At 30.1% G+C, this 17,588-nt stretch overlaps 1 protein-coding gene and 2 pseudogenes across 2 annotated transcripts; 2 read left to right on the top strand and 1 right to left on the bottom strand.

The window, feature by feature from the left end:
- Window positions 1-244: 244 nt before the first annotated feature.
- Window positions 245-6,455, bottom strand: LOC132937138 (uncharacterized; annotated as a pseudogene).
- A 254-nt stretch (window positions 6,456-6,709) lies between these two features.
- On the top strand, window positions 6,710-15,196 carry LOC132937136 (uncharacterized). 2 transcript variants are annotated; one of them, XR_009663607.1, is made up of 4 exons: window positions 6,710-6,925; window positions 9,191-10,314; window positions 12,883-14,970; window positions 15,044-15,196. XR_009663607.1 is itself a non-coding variant. In XM_061003965.1 (3 exons), the coding sequence occupies exons 2-3, from the start codon at window positions 9,476-9,478 to the stop codon at window positions 13,781-13,783; spliced, it is 1,740 nt and encodes a 579-aa protein (XP_060859948.1). In that variant the 5' UTR covers window positions 6,710-6,925; window positions 9,191-9,475; the 3' UTR covers window positions 13,784-15,196. The 2 variants fall into 2 exon arrangements, 1 of the variants encoding a protein (XP_060859948.1); XM_061003965.1 differs by having other exon boundaries at window positions 12,883-15,196.
- Window positions 13,936-17,435, top strand: LOC132938219 (uncharacterized; annotated as a pseudogene).
- Window positions 17,436-17,588: the final 153 nt, after the last annotated feature.

Raw genomic sequence — 17,588 nt, 5'->3', positions numbered from 1 at the left:
GTTACTACACAATATAAATTAGAATAAACTGTAATTAGGTACATAAAATCAAAGTTAATTATGAAATACAGAAATACATTTATTTGATATTTTTAATGATGGAATATGTAGTATTAACTATTAGGTATATTATACTTAGTATGATATTTTAGTAGGTGTTTTTTTAATATTTAATATATTATCATTGCAGATTACGAAGAGTTCATCGAAGATTACATAATGTAAAATAAATAATAATTTTAAATCATTTGTCTAGGTACTTACAATTGTTAGGGCAGTACTGCCGGGTATGGCCAAATACCCTGCAATTATGGCACATAATTGTTGGCCGTCCACGGGTATAATTGACGTTAGACCACGATGACCCTGCCGGTTGTGCCTGGTTGTGGGCTCGTATTTTGTGTGGCCAATTGTACTATATTGTAATAATAATATAACATTTTTATTTTGAACCTAAATGTTATTACTTATACAATTAAGGACCGTTCTTACAATGTCCAGTTAAGTGTTGGTCAACGATAACCGGCTGAAACAGATTTTTTAACGGCAGAATTCCACAGGTTCAGTGTCCGTTAACTTTAACCGGATATTGTAAGAACGGCCCTAAGTTTTTAAAATATTATGCTGTTGAAACTAACCGACTGATACGATCGATGTTACGGTGTGCCCTAATGCGTCCAACGCGTTCGAATAAATTTCCGTGGACGGTGTGGACGAGTGTTCACCATATCCGCCACGTCCACCACGTCCACCACGTCCGTGGAAATATCCGCCACGCAAAATCTCCCCGCGATCACGTACCAGCTGGCCACGACCACGTACAATCCCGCCTTGGCCAGGATTATAATTTGGAGGTGAGGGCCGGTGATGATTTCTGCCTCTCGACCATTTTCCCGCATGTATTGTTTGCGTGGACTTACAACGTTTTATAAATGAGCAAAAATTAATACTTAATAACATTTTGTTGTAAAATATATTTCATAATTATAACATTTACATAGGTAAATAAATTTAATTTGATGATCAACTTACATAGATGGGTTGCATACCACTATTTTATACCGCCAAGGTACATTGTCAGCTAACTGTGACCTTGCCAGGGACGAAAATGCCGCATAGTGAATCATTTCAGACTTTGGAAATGCCCAAATGAATGAAGCAAGGCCCATCGCCACTGTTTCATTAATTTGGGCTTCCAAAGTCTGAAAAAACCTCACATCATCGCCCTGTATTGCCCATATTACGAAGGTGTCACTGACTCGGACAACCTGTCCTAAGTGCACCGTCGCCCACAACCTGTAAAAATATACATTGAAGTGTAATACAATTTAACTACACATTGAACGTTTTGCATATTGATACACATTTAAATATAAAAACAATGAAATTACTCTGGTGTTAAAAATTTATTTGCTAAACATTTTTGAAACAACGTGTTTGTTGACGCGCACGTTATTTCGACGGGTAGAATTTTGACTGTGGAATTCGTCGAACCATTAAAAAAATCAATTGGTTTCTCCTCTATTTTGGCTAGATGGTGAGATGGTATCTGAAACTACATAAGTTACATATTTTAATATTTTATATATTGCAGTAGGTATTATGTATATAAATGGTTTAATGGTTAATAAAAATGAAATCTTACGTTTTCGGGATCGCAAACTGTGACTTTTAACAGCAGGCCATCACTACCGTTAAATGTCGTCTTTAATAAAGCATGAACCTGGTACCAATTAAGTTCATCTAATTTACAGCCCAGTTTCGGGATAATTAAAGAACTAATCGAAAATTCCTTCAATATATCCCTTAACTGGACCAATGTGGTGGCTAGGGACTGGAGAGTTGGTTTATAGTGGTATACAACTTTGGTCACCAGGTAATAAATATAAAAATAATTTTCCTGGTCAACCCTCATTTCTGCCACCCCACCTACTCTGACCCTTTGGTCCAGGAGGACGCTAACATGACCATAAGTTCAGCCTGTAACATAAATCGATTTAAGTATAAATTACCTTAAACAATGAAAATAAGTATTCAGACAACATATTTTTAAATTTTAACTTCTAAATATACATATTTAACTGTTTAGTACGTCATTTATATTTTTGAAAAATGACTGTAATAGATATGAAATATGTATATCAAACTTACTTAAACTGCACCGCAACACCCCTACTCATTTGAAAATCTTCCGACACGCAATGTGCTACGGCGAAAGTCCCTGCAAACGTGATCGAATTGATTTCTTCGATAATTGTGTTGGACGACAATACGATTTCAGCCATGCTGCAATACATTTATAGTAACATAAATTACCTATGCCATGGAAACATTAATACATTAAGTAATACAATTATGTATGTATATTTTTTTTTTGTAAGGAAAAAGTGGTGAGCGAGCATGCTTGAAAATCACCAGTAGGTATATACAGTGCCGCTGAACTTCAAAAAATTGATTACAAAACCACTTATTGGCCACAAAAACCTGCAGCATTTCTTTTTTTTTACTTTATATATTACACGTAATTTTATTTAGTCATATTTTAAGAATTAGAGAGCTCCGTGAGCTTATAGTTAAGAAATACAATTTTTTAAATGTTTTAATTTTAAATTTTAAATGTCTTATAAAATATTAGTAATGTAAAATTTCAAAATACTTACACGTTTGATATTTTATAGGTAGGTGCAGGTTAAAAATTAAAAATGACAGTTTATTTACTATTTGGTATATATTAACTGTGTAAAAGTCAAGACTCTAAAGGCGTTCAACTATTTGTTGTACGGCCTTTTATAGACTTTGACTTGATCACTCCCTCCTCTCACTCTACTGACGTAGGTGTACATGGTACACCACAACACATGGACTGTCAGACAGCTCATTGGTCGGCAGTCGGCACAAAATATCCGATAAAATTATATAAAGATTAATGAGAGTCTATGATGGAACTATTGGAAAATACGTATACCTATAGTTACATTAAAATTTAATATACTTTTTTTTTTTACTTTTTCAGGAAAAGAACTTTTAAATTCGATAGTCGGTAGGTTACTTATAAGTTATAACAAATCTATAGGCGCATAATCATTATTTTAAATGTGTCAAATAATTAATTTACACTTTCATCGAATTTAGGCAAGCAAGGATTATATATTATAATATAATCGTCCATTGTCAATATAAAATATATAGCCACCATTCCCCACCCGGGCATGGCAGATACCTATGGGTGCCTAAATTAAAAATTCTGCCATAACAAACACACACGAGTAAACAAATCTACAGTACCACAGGCTAATAACCTAATAGTTGAAGCCTTAACCCTAATAAAATATATATATTATATATATATAAAATAATATTTATTAATTTATATGGACTTAAAACTATCGGCATATGTATATATAAGTAGGTAATATATACACATTTAATAATAAATAGCACAACCTAAAAAGATATAAAATAAAATAATATTTTTAATTTTTAATTTTTATAATATCTACATACGTCATACACATTAATACATTATACATATATGCAAGACTCCTAATAAGTTTTTTATTGTATAACCATATTGATGTGTATAACCAGCTTTTTAATGTTCATGATTAATCAACCACAGCGGTTTAAACGTGAGAGGTTGGAAAGTGGCGTTTCAACCACTTTGGCACAATGCACACAAGGCGTTTTCAACGCAATAAAATAAAATATTATATAAAAATACGGTAATACCTATGATAAATGAATTGTATTAAAAATGAAATATGGCCACAGATCTGAGGTGCAAATATTATGATGACCATTAACCAAACAATATACATATATATACATAGGTATAAGCATTGGCGCAAATAGGGGGGGGGGGGGGGGGGGGTGGCTTGAGTCCCCCCCAACAAATTTAGTCAATTTGCGCCTATGGGTATAAGAATATTTAAATGTAATAGGTAGTTCTAATTAGTACTGAATGGTAAGATGTAGCTAAAAGCTTAAATAACTAAATCAGTGCATATGAATATCGTAATAACATAGTTTTCATTTTGACTTTTGAGGAGACTATTGTTCTAGAGATGAAACAAATTTTTAGTAGTTTGTATATCATATCAATTGTGATAAATTATTAAAAAAATTTAGTTCGGCGCCACTGATTATAACGCGTACCTACGCTAGCGTCTAAAACGCGTAGTGTGTAACCAGCTCAACACCAAAAACCAAAATCGATTTGCCGTACAAAATACAAATTCCTGTTTTTCTTTAAATTTTTTTTTTTTTTTCCCGGGTGCTTTTGAAAATTACTAGGAACAAATACGGATGTTGAAAATTGAAGCATTATCTATATATATCGACTACTATCGTGTAAACGACACAAAAAAAAAAAATTTCCACAAAATGTTTATATGGTCATTTTTAGTACATAATAAAATGTTCTAAATGTTTTGACTCTTTTTAAGCATTTATATAGACATTAGAAGTTGTCAGTATTTTTGTTTTTTTTTTAATATTCCCGCTGATGAATACATTTTTGCTAGGTTAAAAAACTCGAAAATGTAACACAAGATTCCTTATAAGTTGTTATTTGTGTATTTTAAAAATGAATCTTAATCGTAAATTCACAATAATTTTCAAAATTCACGAACATTTTCATATTATTTTGAGTTGGAAATTTATAACAACCTTATATTAAAAATATTGGTGACCGCCCCAAAATAACAACTTCAATACGACAACACGCCGCTGCCTGGGACAGCCCACTAAAATCTAAAATAATATATCGAAGGTCGTTCTAGGTGTGTGGGATTCAGGATTCCAATATTATTTGTTGAACACTGAGAAATAATGTAGGTACCGACAATTATTATTTACGATATCGAACGAGTATCCCGGAGTATCCACAAGACGCAATAATTTCAATTATTTAATTTTATCCTAGGTTGTGCATATTATATAATATATTGCCATATTGAAGAATATTACTAAACAAAAAAATAAATAAATAATACCTACATACAATTTCAACGAGTACCTATTTTTCTTTAATGCTCATTGGATTAGCATTATAGTTATCTAAGTGTGAGAACCAAGCAATGTTACAATATCATATGCAATATGCTGTATGCGATGAATTAATGGATTTTACAACGTTGTACATTGTGTTTTTTAATTAATTTTTGTTTCTGTCATAAGAATTTTATATTTTTTTCCTTTAACTACTTTTCTGGTAAGAAAGTGAATTTAGTTGCTAATTTAAGGGGAGAGAGTCAAAAGTATAATAGGGCACCTTTCTTATATTGCTGTAGTAAAAACACCATACGTGATTAAAATTTAATGTTCAAAATATTTTGACTCATTTTGAGCTACTACAGGCTTTATTTAATTAATTTTTAAAACTGGTGAAAAAGTGATTAGTATTTTACATTGGAACCAAAAAATCTAAAAATATGTAAATATTAAAAAAACACAAAAATAATGGATTTTGAAACAATAAGAACATTTTTCGTATATTATGCTTGATTAGAGATACCAAAATAATAAAAACGAGGTTTCACAGATAATGTTCCCAACTAATTAGTAACTATTAGATTAGATAGCATTATTATTGTGTATGTGTATTGTACTATAATTGTGGGTGAGTGCAGGTATGCGCCCGTATATCATAGGTATTTCCTTGGTTGCGACGTCCGCTTATTTCTGTATAACAAAAAAATAATACAATAGGCGGCATAGAAAAGACGTCGGTGGCGAGTCACGACGGACACCTATATTACGATAGTCGTATAGCAGGGACAAATTACAATATTATTTGTTTATATAGTGTATAACTGTACAAGCCATGTCGTAAGTTGTTAGGAATTAACATGTGTATTATATAATATTATATTGTACTATTTGTACTTGTGTGAAGGCAACCTGAATTAAAGCAGCCGTGCAGTTCGACGGCGTATGTGTGATTTTCAGGTATTGCCCGCTCACAAATTATGTTAGCGTATGGTAATTGTCGTGCGATAGTAGTGGACTGTAATAGGAAAATGGAGAATGGGTGACGGAAAATGAAAGTGAGAAATAACAATGTCGTTGAATTTCTGTATAAAAATTATCAAATAAATATGACGTATATTAACCGTTGCTACAGGGAAAAATACGCTTAAATATTATGTTAGTAGTAGGTGGGGGCCGACCACAAGCGATCGCCAATGCAACGGGACAAAAATGACAAATAATAAACAAATAATAATTCAATGGTCGAGTGACAAAATAGTACGAGCGTAAACAATAATAATAATAAAAAAAGGTTGGATGGTAATAAAATTTGATAGCGTAGACGGTACCATCTGATACGGAGTAGCTGGATAATCTGCGTCGGTGGTGAACAGCTGATCCGCGTTCGGTGGTCGACGCGTGCGTGCGTAGGCTGTCGTCGGACGACGGCCAATAATGACTGCGCGTGCGGGTAACACGTAACAACGGCGGTTACGACACTACGCGTGCGGGCGCCGGTGCGCGTGCGAATATTTTGACTTTAACAAACCGAAGCGATGACGAAATGGATACGACGTGGTTTGACAATCTCCTATACCTAAAATGATACGCGGTCACGGCGAGGGCGTGACGCGGGAAAGTGCGAGGTGCTCGGACGACTTGGTAGGTACACGTACCAGTCGGAACGACCAACCGCGTGGCGCGAGGGGCTACGGGCGGCTGAGTAATGCTTAACGAGGCTTAACGGTTTGGCGAGGTGCGTAACGATTGACAACGAACGCGAGCACTATACTGGTGAGCAAAAACGGCTCGGACGGGCACGGAATCACAGAACGGATATTGACGGCGACGGCGCACCGGTTCGCACATATACCGGACACACAGACGACAAAACGAGCGATATATTTTGTCAAGACGGCTGAGGACCGGCGACTTTTCGACTTGCGACAAAAAGGTACTGCGTCGGACTAGCATGCGGCGGGGAAGAGACCGCCGGCGGTACACAGATAACGTTCCCTCTCCGGAGATATCGGAACGGTCGCGCGTTGAACATTATCCGCGACGATAACGTTAGGGTAAAGTCCAAACTGGCATACGCACCGAACAGTACTCATCATGACGTTATTACGCGTGATATAATAAACATTAATTTAATATCTTGGTATAATATAGGGTATAAGCTCTATGTTGCCGGGAAAGTCCTAGCGGTATCTTGTCTAATTTTATATTTTAGTTTCGGTATGTTAGAATCATAGACCATAGGGCATAGACATAATATTATAATATGGAATGAACTGGTTTAAGATTTACGACTATCGAGTATATTCGACGGAATATCCCAATATCGGATTAGGTTATATTATTATGTATTTAGGTTAGTTACTTATTTAGTATTAACTATAAGTACCTACCTATTTGCATTGATTATATTATAATTAATACTAATGTTATTTGTTACAAGAAAACATACAAATTTAATATTTAGCATAATTATTGAAAAATTTAATAGTCGTCACTACTGATGCGATTAGGAAATTTTATCGTTTGTTTTTATTTACATTAAAAATACTGCGAATGCTACCTATACTACCGCACAAATATTAAAAATATTATGAGTAAATCTGCACTTATTAATTATATTTAAATTAATACAATTAATTGTCCTAAGTAAAAAAATTAGCTCTATCAAAACATACAATTTAATTTTTGAATTATGGAAATTTCCAGTAATTTCTTGAATATAAAATTTCTGAAATTTTACATAACTAGTTGTGATTCATAATAATTTAATAATCTAAGGTTATTAGTTATTAGTTATTTCCGACTTCTATCGCCGAAAAAAAGTCCGTTTTAATTTATTTCGAAAATAAATCAGACCACAAAATAACTAAACGGAAACAAAATCGGGTTCGATTTTCATTTTCATAAAAAAAATTCTTCTTCACGACATTTTTAAAATCATTTATAAATAATATATTTAATATAATTTTAATTGAATAATACTGAAAAATAACTTGTTAATAATTAATGTAAACTATTATTGATATAAGAATAAGTAGGCAATATATTTTAAAACTTATTTAATAATAATTTTGTTTAAGTTTATTTTAAAAATCAATTACAAAGTCAAATAATTATAAAATATAATATCGATATGTCATTCTCTCAAAAATAATATTCTCTTTATTTTTTTGTAATGGGTGATTTTACTCTAAGATTTCTTAAAAACATAAAAAACATAGAATGATTCTGCATAAATGTGTTTTGTCTATGTTGCGCGTTGGCCAGAGAAAGAAAACAAAATAATATATTAGTGTGCTGACATATATTGGAAACGGCGATTTTCTGTCTTTGTCTAATACACGTAGAACATAGGATAAATCTAGGCCTATACGCCTGAAAAAAAATTAAGGTACTTCTATTTGTTCGATTTAAAAATATTTAAGAATATTTGATATTACTTTCAGCTATAAAATTAATACATAAATTTAACAATAAAAGTTACTAATTAGTAATTGTTTATAATTTTAGAAGCAATTTTACAGTATTTAAATTTTTTTTTAAATAACATCATCTAAACTATAGTTCAAATTATAGAAAAAATAGCTCTGCTTTGCAAAACTGCAAAATATATATTTAATGAATTATCATAAAGAGCATTAAAAATACTATTACTTAATATTATTATGCTTATGATGGTAAATTTTAAATTATGTGACACTGCTGTGTCTAAACATTTAAGGTTTACCTAGGTATACAGTGATAAATCAATTTGTATTATTAACTGCTAGAATTTGGAAGTATTATCACAACAACGGCATCGCGTTCCACAATTCGATATATCCGTTTTTAATATTCAATATATTAAATGTTCTGTTTGAGAATGTATTATTTGTGAATTTTTTAGTACCTATATGTACACTTATTTATTTGCAGTTTGAAGGGTCAAAAAATTGTAGCCACACATAAGTCCGCACTTATTTTGAAACCGAGTAAAATGTTATGTAGGTACTATAAAAATAAAACGACAAAATTGAACTCCCAAATTCCAACTTAGCAACTTGCAAATGAACGTGCACATTGTTTAGGCATAATTTCATAAACAATAAAATTCTCAAACCCTAAATAGCATAACTTCTTGGTAGGACTGTGACCATGTCCACCGTGTTTTGTACATCAATTTTAATATATCATATATAAACACCATATTTGATTTCAGATACTAGTAGACAGGAGGAATAATATATTGGAATTATGCAATCAGTTTGAACCAGAAAAAAAAAATTTCACTAACAAAGTGAGGGCAGTACTAAATGAGCTACCATTTGAAGTGAAGTGCATAGACTCTAAAATTGTAATTGAAATTTGCAAGAGGTTAGGACTAGTATGAAATGACGATAAATGGAAAGTACTAGCATTGAAAAATCATAATAAAGTAACTTTAACATTGCGTTATATTTTTAAACTGGACAGTAAAAAGGTAAAAACACCAATTGAAAAGGTAATGTTATATGAAAATATTGGACAGGTGTCTGTTGGTGATGATTTTTTGTCAAGTTCTAGGTTAATGGAGACGAGTATAACAATAAATGAGATACCTGAACATGGATCTTTATTGTTGAAACCAAATCTCGAGGAGTCGAATGTTGATGAATTTATCACTCCTACAAAACGAAATGAAGCTATTGGCATTGTGGAATGTGTTAATGATCAACTATTAACACATGATAGCAACAATGATATTAAGGGAAAAATATCACAGGTGGAAAATTTAATTACAGATGAAAATACTCCTAAGAAAAAGGTTATGTATGGTTCCAATGCCGAACAGTTATCTGTTGTTGATGAAACTTTATACAATTTTAGGTTGATACAGAGAAGTGAGGACATTTTAGAAGTTGCATCTATCTATTCGTCCAGTATAGAGAATATGTTGGACACTTTTAATGATACTGTATTGTTGGAACAAAGTCCTAAAGAGTCAAATTTTGTGTTTGTGACTCCTACTCAAAGAAATGTTACACAAACTCCTAGAAGAAAATTATTTCATGATAATATAACTGGAAGTTCACTGTTTGAATGTAATAGTTCAATTGATTTACTCAGAAATACTGGTAAAACGAGAGACAAATTTATTAGTCCAATAAAGAGTCCGTTAAAACGTTTAAATGATAGACATTTTAATAAAAGCCCTGGGAAGCTTTTACCACCAGGTTCTAAGAATGTATCTCCTCTAAACATTAAAGGAGAATATTACGAATGTAATTTCAAAGAAGGAGAGTTTATAATTCCAAAAGATGAATGGAATCATATATTTGAAGATGGAAAACTAAATACAAAAAGGTACATAAACTTATTTAAATTTGCTTAATATGTTTAAACTATTAATTTATAACTACTTACATTATATTTTATTTATTTGTTTGATTTATTATTCTATTAATTTGTCTTAAAAATAAATATATAAGTTTAATAATAGATTTTAATCGATGATGCATTTTAAATAGTTAATAATTAAAAATAATCTAAATACGATAAAGGTATACAATTAAATACCTGACGAAATATTATTCTTAAATACCTACTAAAAGAACAAAAATAATAATAAGAAAAGTGAGCAAGTGGGCGTCGCTCTACTGTACTGTAGATTACAAGTGAGTCACTGTAATGGATTGTGTTCAATTTGAATTCAATGATATAATATAATATCATTGTATAAAAAAAACAATTCTGAGCGAAGATGGTCAGTCAGCCTACCTATGATATTACTAAATATATTTGATGATATTATTATGAATAAAGTAATTTATATATTATAACTGAAGAGCGAATCTTTAGGTTCTTAAAAGCTTAAAATATGATGCTAATATGTTCTAAAAAAATCCTAAAATATTCTCTAATTAATATTCCTTTAACTTGTAAATATGCCGATAATATGATTTATTTTTATAAATAACCGATATGCACCATTCCTTTAGTAACATAGGAATATACATAAAAAATGTAAAACAGTTCATATATTAGTATATAAATATATATATTTTATATTTTTAAATAATTTAAAAAATATAAATTTTAAAAATTTTTAACTGCAAAATAATTTTAAATTTTAAATTTGATAATTTTTTTCAAAATTTGAACTTTTAATGATTATAAAAAAAATTGTGTCTATGTATTTTTAATATTTTAAACTGCCATAGTGACAGTACATCAGGAGCCTTGGATTACATTTTAACGGGTTTTTACCCTACAAATAAAATTTTATTGATAATTATAAAAAATAATTATTTTGTAGTTAAAAATGTATAAAATGTTCAACTTTTATAGCTTAGCTAAGGATTGAAAATTTAAAACAAGGTTCCACGTAAATGTGTTATAATATATAAATTACTTTACTCACAATAATATCATCAAATATACTTAGTAATATTACAGGTAGGCTGACTGACCGTCTTTGCTCAGAATCGTTTTTCTTATACAATGATAATACATCATAGGGTTCAAATTTAACACAATCCATTACAGTGACTCACTTGTAACCTACTGTATAGCAGAGATACCCACTTGCCAACCTTTTTTAAATTAAATTTTAAACTGTTAAACATAACTTTCTATCAATATTTGTAAATGTGTTCAATATTTCAGAAAAATGTATAAGTTTTTGAAAAATATAAAAGTTTAATAATAGATTTTAATCAATGATGCATTTTCAATAGTTAATAATTAAAAATAATCTAAATATGATACGGTACACAATTAAATACCTGACAAAATATTATTCTTAAATGCCTACTAAAAGAACAAAAATAATAATAAAAATAAACAAATTGTGTACAACAACAAGTGGCGCAACTAGAGTTAAAATCTTGGGGGTACTACAATTATGAAACCCCCCAACACAAACATATTATATTGCCAGTAATCAGTATTTATATTATACTTCAGCACCTCCTAGCACCCCTGTAGTTGTGCCACTGATAACAACAATAACATAATACTAAATAATAGATGTGTTAATAGTTAATACTATAAATTTCAGTGCTAGAATTAAGAGGTTGTTACACCGACATTTGTTGTCTCCGTCTTACAAGTGCCTAACATAGCACATTTTACGCTCAGTAGATCATGTTTTGCTCTGTTAGTTTAAAAATTGGAGTGAATTGATCTCTTGTATAATTTAAAGGTAAGATTATTACTTAGGACATCTCATAGGCTTTTTGTTTTATTTTAATTTTAAAGCGAGTTTAGTTATTTGAAGATGTACAAACAATTTACAATTTTAAAATACTCATAACTCGCTTTCAAATTAAAATATAACAAAAAGCCTATGGGATGTCCTAGGTAATAATCTTACCTTTAAATTGTACAAGCGATCAATTCACTCCAATTTTTAAACTAACAGAGCTAACCTTGATCTGCTGTGCTATGTTAGGAACTTGTAAGATATAGACAACAAATGTCGGTGTAACGTCCACTTAGGTATTTACAGTATACCTTCATAAAATATTATTAAAAATCAATAATTTTTTAGTTTACTATTGATAAATTCTATTTACATATCTATTTAAATGATGTACAATTTTCATGTTTGTAATCTCTAATATTATAAATAATTCATGCATAGAATAAATTGATACTGTCAAAAGAATATGGTGTTTGATAAATTATTTTATTATTTTTATCAAACACCATATTCTTTTGACAGTATAAATTGAAATTTATTCTATGCATGAATTATTTATAATATTAGATAATACAAACATGACAATTGTACATCATTTAAGTAGATATGTAAATAGAATTTATCAATAGTAAACTAAAAAATAATTGATTTTTATTTTATTGTAATGTAATGTAAAATTATTAGCCTTTACTCGGTAACTATACTATTGTTTTATTGTTATATTTCAGGTATCCTGGTGTTCACAGGAAACATCTTCAAGAAGTGAATAACACTTGTATATTGTATATTAAAAAGCTAGAATACATTAAGACTGAAAAATCAATGAAGCTGAATATGTATTGTAAACATGGTGGCTGTAAGAAGTTCAAACTATACATTTTGCCAACTGATGAAGAAGCAATTGTTGAAGTTTACAGTACAAGTAAAAACTTTAATCATAAACCAGATGCTCGATACACTACTCAAATTAGGGGAGCTGAGCGAAAAATTATTGCAGAAAAAATTAAAGAGAAAAGTGCTTTTAAGTATAGACAGGAATGTGTATTATCAGTTTCACCTATTAAATTAATAGAATGTGGAAATTTGCAAACAATTAAATCTCCTTCGATGTTAAGAAAACTGAATAGTGAGCAACAGTTAAAAGGGGATTTCAACCGAAATGATCACTTTGATGTAGTTTTAATGGCTAAAGAACATTCCTGGTTGAATATGAAAGTTCCCGAAAGTATGAAAGAGCCATTCAATGTAACATGGGCAACCCAACAGCAGTTGGCAATAGTTCAAAATTTATTTAAACAAGGTGTGTTAAAAACGATTCATGTGCATTCAACAGGATCAATTGTTAGGCCCCCACAGAACTCAACAAAACTAACTATTAATTATTATGCTTGTGTAGTGCGTATAAGTAAAATTGAAACCGTATGCCCAATAACTGATATGGTCAGTGCAACGCATGATAGAGAAACTGTAACAGAATGGTTGAAATGTTTCAAAGATCTAATAATTGTAAAAGATCCAAGTATCTGGCCGCCTTTCAAAAATGTTGTAACTGATTTCAGTTGGGCTTTTATGCATGGAATGGTAAAGAAACAATATTTGAATACCTGGATATGTGTCATCGAATATTAACTGGAAAAGAAACATTGTCATATAGCACAGTAGTTATTACTTCTTGTACAAACCATTATGTTAAAAATATTCTGACCCATGTTAAACGGTATTATCCAGATGATGAAAAAACAGCGTTTTATATCGCCAGATGTGTTGGGTTAGTGTTTGAAATGAACAATTATGAAGAAATCAAACATTGGTTTAAGTTGCTGTCGACTATGATCTTGTCAGACAAGTCAACGGAAATGTGTAAAGCAGCAAGTATGGAAATGAAATCATACCTACAAACAAACAATGGATTAGTTGAGTATGAAATTTAAAAGTTTGATGACGATCAAAATTACTCTTGTGGTAAAACCACTGATACCTCGTATTATGCCGAACGAAAGAAATCTGGATTTTATCATGATTTTAAACAAATATTTGACACTGTGAAAAAAATAGTAAATATTCCCTCACAAGATCATAATCACCTAGATGTTAATAGTATGTATTCAGAAGAGTACTTGTTACATTTCCTTATTGAAAATGTGCCATACATACATCTTATTCATCTGGAAGAACGCCAGAGTAATGCATCAGTAGAAAGTTGGTTTAATTTAGTGAAAAATCATATTTTAGCAGGCAAAAGAAGAATGAAATGTGGTAGGTTTATTGAAAATATAACCCAATATGAAGCTCAGACAATGCTTTAGACAGGTTGAATTACAAATACCTAAACGTATAATACCTAAACCTAATACCTAAACGTGCCATAAAAAAAAAGCTGATTGTGACGAGGACAACCTGCATTTAAATACTCCAGAAACTTGGAGGAAGAAAGGAAAACGTCCAGCATTCTTGAGAAACAATAATACAATTTTAGGCATAAGTTATGGTGAAAACCAACAAAGTTGTTTGTCATTAAATATACAGAGCCAAGATACAACACTACAACAGGGTGTTGTATTACATTCAAAAGGAGATGAGTTTAATAATGATCATCTCACTGTTTGCAGTCAAACAGATCAACCAATTGTGCGCAGTTTGGATATAGGTGAGCAATTATTTGATAACCTCAGTGACGTCAGTGATCACGGTTGTCTATTAACAAGAGCAAAAAGTACAAGTCCACGAGTCATTGAGAATATAAATAAAACTGTTGTTAATGCTTCACCTGTGGCTTCGACTGCCAAATTCTATCAGACACTTGTGGGCACGCAGTTGTATGGGAATCGTCCACTGATAAGTCTCCAACAGGAAATTACTTATTTATATTTTTTATATTTATTTATGTAGGATTCATTTGCTTCTTCGAATATACAAGCTAATGCATGGAATACCATTTCTGAAGCGTATAACTAACTGCAAACTAGTGGGGTAAAAACTATAGATGAATTAAAAACGATGAATCTACTTTTATACAAATCGGCCAAATCTGAATTAAATAATGAAAAAGTTAGTACTATGTATAATAATTTAATGAATAAAGTAGGTTGCTTTTTATCTCAATGCTAACTCTACACAATGGTGGGCATTAACTTGTTAAAAAGTTAATATTTTTAAACTTTTAACTTAAGTGGTTAGTTATTTTCGATTTTAACTTATTGACTTATTCAGTTAAATTTTGTATTGTTTTAACTTAGCTTTTTATAGTTAATCATCATTATTGTACAGTTAAGTTATTTTTAATTTTTTTATGCATATATGTAGCCTACAAGTTTCTAGTAACAATGTAGTACCTACCTATGTACTATAATAATAATTTTAAGTTTCATGTTTACACAGTGCTAAGCGTCTTGGTAAATGTTTGTACAAATCAAAATCCTAATGCAATTTATGACATGAATATTATACCTTGAAAAAAAACTAACTTTTTTTTACTGAGTTAAGTTAATTTTTAACTATAACTGAAGACATTTTAATTGAATTAACTTAACTAGCCACAGTTAATTATTTTCATTAACTTGCCTATCTTTGGCTCTGTAATATAAAATCATATATTTATTCAGTTTACAATTAATTGATGCTTTTAAATTTAAAACAGATATGACAATTTTAATTTAGAGGATGTCAGCGCAATAGTTGTCTTCTCTCTCAGACCCACGCGCAACATAGATAAAACTCTTTCACCTTAAATTGTTTTTATGATTAATCTTATGGTAAACTTACCTATAACAAAAACTGTAGAGCAGGGGGTCCAACCCGCGGCCCGCTGTAGATTTTGATGCGACTCTCACTTCAATTTAAAAGCCATGAACCACCAAACAATATATTTTTCTGTGTACTTATAATTAAATATTAATACTTGTAAAAATATTTTTGCTTATTATTCGATATTGTAAAATTATAAAAAATATATTGTTGTATTATAAAATATAATTTAATCATTAAATTTGAATTATTATTATATAATAATTATAATTATTATTAAAAAAAAATATGTGGCCCACAACAACTTCTACCTATATGATGTGGGCCAGTCTTCACAAAAGGTTGGACACCCCTGCTGTAGAGGATAATATTTCTGAGGGTATGACATATCGGTTTTATATTTTATTGTTATTTGATTTTGTATTCGACTTTCAAAATAAAAAAAAAAAAATGTTGTTAATTTAAATTATGTTTAAATTGTTTTGAGACAATATATTAAATTAATCGATTTGTTATACCCTAAAAATATTATCCTCTATTGTTTTTGTAATGGGTTTACTTTAAGATTACTCAAAAACATAAAACAATGATTCTTCATAAATGCGTTGTCTATGTAGCGCATGGATTAGAGAGAAAACAAATAGTGAGCTGACATCCTCTTAAAAACTTTGTTCTATATTTATCTATATTTTCTGTTGTGTTTTATCTCCATAACATTTGGATATGATTTTAATAGAGAGACACTTATAAAACTGGAGGAGGACAATTTTAAAATCATTCTTCTACTATAAGCAACAAAATAATTGGAATGATGGGTAACCGATTTGAATCAGTAGAATCACCTTATGATTGTGATGGCGATTTTCCTAGTACATCTGCAGTTATAAATAAAAGTTATACTCCAGTTTATACTGATGATCAATGTGTTGAAATTTTTGATGAATGTACTCCAGTAGAATGTAAGCACTTTAAATAATTTTTAAAATTCAATTCGAAAATATTTTATTTTGTGTTGTTGTTTTTTTTTTTAGATTCTTATTTGGGCCCTAATGATATGGAAGTAAATGGTTTAGAACCAATATCTCTTAAATTTGATGATGTGGTAGAAGATCAACACGTAGCATATAGTAAAAATTGTTATTAAAATTTATAAAACACATTTTATACAAGTGTTTAATTTTGTTTAGAAAACATAACTAGTCACAAGCCGTCAACATAAAAAGCAATCGAAACTTCAACGCCACGAGAAAAATTGCCCAAGAGTTCAACAACGCGTGTACCTCCCAAGAAGGTATATAAAAATTTAAATGAGCTTACTAACAAGCAATTAAGTTCATATAATTTAAAGGAATCATTTATAAATGACAACAACAATCTTAAAAGAAAACAGTCTGATATAAAGCTAGAAATTTTAGAAATTGAAAAAATTGTGGCAATTGAAAAACTAAAGGGAGAAAGAGACAATTATATTTCCCAAGCCAAGCAAAACAAGCTAATAGAAGAGATTTTAGAATACGAATTGAAAAAAAAATTAAAAGAATTATTATTATTTATTTATAGTTACATTTATAAAACAAAAGAAATTATGATTTTGTTTTAATTTTAATCAAAAGATATTTGACTGTTATTATATATATTATTTTTTTTTACATTGTTATTTCATTTTTTTTTAAAAATAAGGATTTATTGT

Source organism: Metopolophium dirhodum, chromosome 1, assembly GCF_019925205.1.
Source record: "Metopolophium dirhodum isolate CAU chromosome 1, ASM1992520v1, whole genome shotgun sequence".
NCBI lineage: Eukaryota > Metazoa > Arthropoda > Insecta > Hemiptera > Aphididae > Metopolophium > Metopolophium dirhodum.
Note: the sequence above shows the minus strand (reverse complement) of the source record. Positions and strands in the feature narration are given on the sequence as shown.